Here is a 7576-nt window from a genome sequence, read left to right on the forward strand (position 1 = left end):
CCATTGGGTATGTTAGCCAAGTCACTAAGGCGAATAGGAAAGCTCACGTTTATGGACTTTCTTTAAAAGATCCCTGTGTGAAGTCTTTGGAAAAAGATGAATAATAATATGGGAAACCCATATTACAGTCATCACAATCATATAAGGGGGATGATGGTTATTATTAGTATAATGTGTAAATTAGATTGGGGAGTGATTAATACGATCTTCTATACCTTAATTAGCTGCACATCGTGTTTCAGTGTGCATAATGTTTGTTTTCTATCGGGGTTAAATGCTCAAGGTACCATTTATTGATCTGTATCATTCAGTTGTGGGCTACATAGGGCCTACCAGATCCATAATGAACTGTTACATATATTTATTTTGGAGTGGGACCCCAAAGTTGCATTTCAGTAGGCCTATTGATGATGAGTCACTCACACAATGACATTCACTTAATTTATCCATCGGTCTCAGCCTTTAAAGAAACCAGGGCTGTGTCCTTTATAAATATCTAGCATACACTTGTAACAATTGTGAAAACGGTAATGAATACATTAACAAATAGGCTACATTAATTCAAATAGATCGAAGGAAATGGGCATGGAGCATAGGCAATGGCAGCCTTGATTCCGTTTTTCATGATTTGCATGACATGCGTAAAAGGCAGTAATTGCGTAAAAGGGAAATATTCAGTCACAATTCCCAATTTGACATATCATAACACATTATTATCCTTTTCATAGCACCCTCTTGCAGTTCCATTTCACCCTACACATCCATGGGCTAAAAGCATGAAACTGCCCCAGCCCCCAAAAGCGCCTCCTCCTCCTGACGTCACATCAATGGCTCTTTGCATGAACTGTTTTCTGCAACCCCTTCTCGTGTGCAAAGCAAAACGTATCGCACTGCCGCTGCCAACGAATTCCGACTAGAGTGAGAGGGAAAGAGAGGGAAGATCGGAGTGAAGGGAAATCTCCCGTATCAATTTGAACGACGGAAAAACAGCACAAAAGCGGGCAGGGTGACATTTTCTAAAGCCTTTGGAAGAGAAACCTTCCCCTTGCATTGAAAATGGAGCTACCCGCCGCGGGAGAGCACGTCTTTGCGGTGGAAAGCATCGAGAAGAAGCGTAATCGAAAGGTTTGAAAACACTTGAAATATATGATTGCTCAATATCCACATACAGGGTCATTTGGTATCGCTATGCAATATATTGCGTAATTGATGGAAGTAAATAATGTTGTTGTTGTGATTTTGCAGATAGACTATAATGTCAAAGAACCGCTTATAATCAAATTAACCAATATGTTCTCTCATCTCCGTATAGGGGAGGATGGAATACCTAGTCAAGTGGCGAGGATGGTCTCCAAAGTAAGTTAGCTTTGAAAATATTATAGCCTACTTTAGTACTACCTTAGTAATGCAAATTAATATTTCAAGTTTTCAAGTGTGTGTTGGTGTTTGTGTGTGTGTGTGTGTGGGCGCGTTGAAGCGAATGTTTGATTCGATCGATGCCGCTTAGGATGCCATCACTAATTTATGTGTTGAGCGAAAATGAAGGTAACGTGGGGTAACTAACCCCCAAGAACATTTTCTAGTAATTAACTCTTAAAATCTTATTTAAATTAAATAAATCTAATAATTAAGCAAAATGGCATTGCACATCTCACTATTAATATCCTCACTATGATGAGGTTTTGATTTAAGGTTCCTCTCTTTATTTTCACACAAAATCACACCCAAATCATCCTACAGTATAAAGAAAATGACTGTAACTCAATGAAGTTATTTGTAGATGATTTGGACTTGCAATATGATTGCCCTAATGGTATATCTATAAAAAGTTTATAGATCTAACGTAATTTGAATTTATATATGGGGAGGCAGTTACCCCGGGGGCTTGTTACCCCACGTTACCCTAATCACCCTCATGATTCCCATAAAGTAACCGATTTGCTTGTGTTGACTCTCTGAAATATACTTCCTAGCAATTATTAACACTTTATAATGACCTATTTCCAGAGTATAGGCTACACTTTGCTCTTACTTTATTACATATCTATCAATAATATGCATAATGTTTAGGTTTTGATATAGGCCTATTTGGTCAAGACTGACTGCTAACTGTTAACAGCTAACCTGATTACAGAAGTTGCCTAGCTACTTTACCGTCAGCGACCAAACAGATGACGGCCACATTTGATATATGGTTGTAGTTTGGTTGATAGAAGGCGACCTCTGTTGATATTAATGTCTCTCTCTCGCTCTCTCTCTCTCTCTCTGTCTCTCTCTATGTCTCTCTCTATGTCTCTGTCTCTCTCTCTCTGTCTCTCTCTCTGTCTCTCTCTGTCCTACTTTCTGTCTTAATAGATATAACACATGGGAACCAGAAGAAAACATTCTCGACCCGCGACTGCTTGACGCTTTCCAGAACAGGTGAGTTTGACAGACTCGATTTGACGTGCCGACCTTGTGTAGTCAATGGGGGTGGGGGGGCGCTGCTCTGTGCGTGTGCGCGGACAGCGCACCACTTCTATCCCGTGGTGTGCGTAAAATGTGACCTAATTGAATTACATTTTCCTATGGCCATGTCAAAACTTTTCAAATCCCTAAAAAGGGCATGATGCAATCACAAGTAAAAACATTTTTTTTTTAAATCTCAATGGGCCTACAATAGCAGTAGGCCTACAATAGCAGTTGGCCTACACAGTGACCACACCAATCGGATTGAAAACATTCTGGAAAGATTGCGTATGACTGTTACAATTTCGTGGTCGACCATATTGGACAATGAATTGTCCCTATGTGATATTCTTAGGCCTATAATAATAGATTGATTGATTTTAGTTTGCCCATACCACAATAGGCTATCATCTTTCACAGGCTGTATGCTTATGCAGACACCAGGGCCAAATATTCCTTGACAGCATGCTTTGTCTTGTCCCCCATCCCCGCTTCATCTCACCATGTATTGGATGAGGAAGGCACTGAGAACAACATTAGACAAAAAAGCGCCCTAGGCTTCTAATTATAGGCGATATTCCTGTAACAACCGTAGAAGCATCCGCTTGAAATCGCCGTTGTGCCTTTTCAAGATGCCTTGTTTGCTGGACAGGCGTTACTGTTAACCGGTAATTGCTAAACCTCCCGTGGGGGGTTTTCTGGACGTGAACACACAACTACAACTGCACTATGGCGCAAAAACCATGCAGTGACTCGGCCTGTCGTCGGGATTGCTGTCATTCTCTCCCGTTGTGTGCGCACACCAGCTTTTAACAGAGACCGGTCACTCAGTAGGGAAAATGTTGACGGAGGGCGGTGTCTGTTTTCGCCATTATCTCTGTCTCTGAACGGGGGAGTTTTTATTGTAGCTAATTACGTGACTCTCCAGGGGCCTCACCGGGCAGAGTACCAGGCTATGAAAATATACTGAGTCGCCACGGTAATTAGATGTGCTCGAGGAGGAAGGGGGGGTGGGTTGACAGCAGTACTCATTGGGTATTGAATTACTGCTCTTGAGAAAGCATGGAAAACAGTGGACTATAGGAAAAGTATCCTATCCACCAGTTACATAGTCTATAGATGTGTAGTTCATTCAGACCCTGAATCTATTCCATCCTTATATGGATTGAATGTTGAACTGGAAAACTATTCATTCCATGTGGAAATTATTTTTGGAGTAATGCAGATTTAGTCCGGCCTAAACCATACATTACTTGACATGAGAAGGACTTTGATATGCAGCAACGCTTGGTAAACAAGTAATAAGGTTATATGCCTGTAGACGCTACACTACATTAAGTATGATATTTGTAATTCGTGTCTCATGGGTTCAGTTAGAGGATCTAGTGGTAAACATGGGGATATGACTGAGGGGTATTCCACTGATGTTTCATGTCACCAATTAGGATTAAATTGTGCATGCGATTTTCCCATAAATTACTGCATTGCATTACTGTATTTCATTATTGTTAGTACATCATCATTGCATTAGCAATGAAAGTACTTTATTGTGTGTGTAGTCCCCATTTTGTAGTTAAAGTACTGGATTCTGACCTAAATACAGTTTAAATTCCAATAAGATTTGAAATATCAATGAAACCCCCCCCCCTGCTGCCTAACTCTGTTACATTATGTTGTTAACTACTAAATCATGTATTATTGTGGATGGTTTGAGTGACATGCTGGTGTTTTCTGTCTTTCACAGGGAGAGATACGAGCAGCTTATGGGATATCGCAAAAGAGGGCCAAAGCCAAAGCACCTGATCGGCCAGGTGAGTCTTCACATATTTTGGAGGGTGACAATTAACTCCTTGATTACTATACATTTGATCAAATACATGTTACTATTAATGTTACTGTAAGAGATTACGAGTAAATCTTTGCCATCCAGCACTAAGACCAACACATTCTTTAATTGAGACGGGCTTTATAAGAATTCTAAGTCCTTTATAAGACTACAGAATAGGTGTTAAAATCTGAATGACTGTCACATAGATTAGGGGCACATGCTGTTGATAGACTGGGTAGATTAGGTCTCCAAAATCTCTTCAATCTTAAAGCAGTGACTGAAAAGTACATCTAGACATCAATCACAAATCGAAAGAGCAAAAGGAACCCCCTCTAGGTAGTGTTTTTTCCTCTCAGGGCGGTGTTGGTGGTAACACATAGGAGGAAGTCAGTGATGGGGCACAAAGCAGTCTATGGCATTCATCAGAGCTGAGGTCAGAGCGGCTATAGGAGCCACTCTGAAATGTAACTCTGGTGGCCAGGAGGGTGGGAGGGCTGACAAAATATGTATGAAAGGCTCTCACAGAACTAAACACAAGTTTAGAACTAAACACAAGTTTAGGGCTCAGGACTCACTCAAAGGTCATCTAGAGGGCACCATTTGATGATGGCATTTTTCTAACCTTCATTACAGAGAGAAAGTCAGTCAGATAGTCATGTCAACAAGTCCGCTCTATCAGTTAACTAACAGCTGTGTTTTTCTCAGGTCCCGTCCTTTGCCCGGAGATCCAGCGTTCTCTCAGGCCTTCAGGAGACCACCCTGGACGAGGACAACCGGCAGAAAGTGGACCCCATCCAGACACTGCGCTCGCAGACCCAGCAGTACCAGTTGAACAGCAAGAAGCACCACCAGTACCAGCCCCTGCTGGCCAAGGAGAGGGAGGCCGAGCAGCAGGCCAACGGAAAGAAGAAGCTCTACTACCAGCTCAACAGCAAGAAACATCACCACTACCAGCCTGACCCCAAGATGTATGACAGCACCCAGTGCATGAAGCCCAGGGAGGCCACCAAAGCTCCAGAACTGCCCACCAACCACAGCTGGAACCTGCCTCCTGCGCTGCAGCAGAAGTGGGTCCGGGACAAGGACTCTGGCTGCCTGAGCAAAGTCAAGGATATCACCATGGAGCTAAAGAAGCTTCCGGCTCACCTCAACGACCACAGTGGCGAATCGGAGCAGAGCAAGGCCACGGCCAAAGAGGACGCACCGCTGTTGAAGGCCAACGATGTCAGCGACAGCAAGCTGAAGATTGTCAAGAACAAAAACAAGAATGGACGCATCGTCATTGTCATGAGCAAGTACATGGAGAACGGCATGCAGGCGGCAAGGATTAAAAACGGAGATGTGGAAACCCTTGACGAACCGCAGCCGGACAATGATGATGATGCTGCAGAAAATCAACTTGAAAAGATGAGGCTCGTCCAGAAACTGGGTCTCACCAACGGATTCGCGAAAGACTGCAACAAAGACGTTAAGTTACACGTCCTCAACTCAGGATCTAACAGATCTAACGTATTTAAGTGTCCTGCTGAGAAGTTCGACTCACCCAAAATGGAGCTTAGTGCGACAGAGCAGCCCCTGAGGCTGACCACCAAACCTAACCTTGCCCCTTGGCCCTTTGAGATGGGAGTTCATAGAAGGACCCAGCCAGTAAACGGCTCCTCTCCAGCCCTGAAACGTCACCTTTCAGAGGAAGACAAGGGCGAGGACCGGGGTGGCTGTAAACGGTTTCTAAACTCCCGGAGTATCAGTGCACCCTGCACTGTGTCCTCACCGCCTCAGAGCAACTCCATGGACCAAAATGGCCACCATAGCCACAATGGCCACCAGGACTATGACTTCCTGGAGTCTAACCAGGACGAGCCCATGGACCTCAGCTGTGTGAGGTCCAGAGGGGAGGCTCCAGTTCCCACAGAGACACAGGTGGCTCCTTCTGCTGAGGAGGAGAAGACTGCAGAACAGACAAAACCGCCATTGGCTATCACAACAGAACATACTGTGGAGGAGGAGCCTTTTGCTTCATTCAAGCCTTTCCTTGGGAATATAGTCATCACGGATATTACAACAAACTGTCTCACGGTGACATTTAAGGAATACGTTACAGTGTAACGAAGCTGAAAAAGACGATCTGAGGACGAGGGACTAATAGCAAATGTGTGAATATGTACAAATGTGTGTTGGAACATATTGGTATTTTCAGATGTTTGAATGTAAATAAGAGCCCTTACAGTTTGCATTTAGTGGGGTTGAGATTCATTTTGTTTCGGCTTCCTAACCCTTCTATAATTTGTATGTACGTAGCTTTGGCTATCATTCTCTAAATGAGCCCCCGAGTTCTTGTCATACTTGATGATGTAAGCTTCTAATTGAGTTACAAACTACTTTAGTATATGCTATTTGACAAATGGTATCAGGGCTCAGTGAAAAAGCACTTACTCTTGTAAATAATTATTTACTTTTTATAGAGGCTTTATATCCGTTTTGCTTTACAGTCTTTGTTTAAGGTCTATATATTGAGAAAGAAAAAGTCTATATATTGATTATTGGTAAATGACACCCTCTTTTGGTTTATTTGCCTGTGTGTGGTGTTTGTGCACGCAAGTGAATACGTGTGTGTGTCTGTGCGTACATGTGTAGCGAGGTTGCAAAATGATGGGCCGTGTGTGCGCATGTGCACTACTAGTCAAAATTTGGACACAACTACTCATTCAAGGGTTTTTCTTTATTTTTACTATTTTCTACATTGTGGAGTAATAGTGAAGACATCAACACTATGAAATAGCACATATTGAATCATGTAGTAACCAAAAAAGTGTTTTAGATTTTAGATTATTCAAAGTAGCCACCCTTTGCCTTGATGACAGCTTTGCACACTCATGGCATTCTCTCAACCAGCTTCATGAGGAATGATTTTCCAACAGTCTTGAAGGAGTTCCCACATATGCTGAGCTTTTCTTCGACTCTGGGGTCCAACGCATCCCAACCCATCTCAATTGGGTTGAGGTCTGGTGATTGTGGAGGCCAGGTCATCTGATGCAGCACTCTCCTTCTTGGTCAAATAGCCCTTACACAGCCTGGAGGTGTGTTTTTTGGGTCATTGTCCTGTTCAAAAGCAAATGGTAGTCCCACTAAGCGCAAACCAGATGGGTTGGCGTATCGCTGCAGAATGCTGTGGTAGCCATACTGGTTAAGTGTGCCATGAATTCTAAATAAATCACTGACAGTGTCACCAGCAAAGCACCCCCACACCATCACACCTCCTCCTCCATGCTTCACAGTGGGAACCACACATGCGGAGATCAT

At 43.0% G+C, this 7576-nt stretch overlaps 1 protein-coding gene across 1 annotated transcript; it reads left to right on the forward strand.

Annotated features, from left to right (window-relative positions):
* The first annotated feature begins 894 nt into the window (after positions 1-894).
* LOC120027300 (E3 SUMO-protein ligase CBX4-like) lies at positions 895-7027 on the forward strand. Its single transcript, XM_038972223.1, has 5 exons — positions 895-1125; positions 1313-1356; positions 2356-2421; positions 4193-4259; positions 4982-7027. The coding sequence occupies exons 1-5, from the start codon at positions 1057-1059 to the stop codon at positions 6380-6382; spliced, it is 1647 nt and encodes a 548-aa protein (XP_038828151.1). The 5' UTR covers positions 895-1056; the 3' UTR covers positions 6383-7027.
* The last annotated feature ends 549 nt before the right edge of the window (positions 7028-7576 follow it).

This window comes from Salvelinus namaycush, chromosome 2 (assembly GCF_016432855.1).
Source record: "Salvelinus namaycush isolate Seneca chromosome 2, SaNama_1.0, whole genome shotgun sequence".
Taxonomy (NCBI): Eukaryota; Metazoa; Chordata; class Actinopteri; order Salmoniformes; family Salmonidae; genus Salvelinus; species Salvelinus namaycush.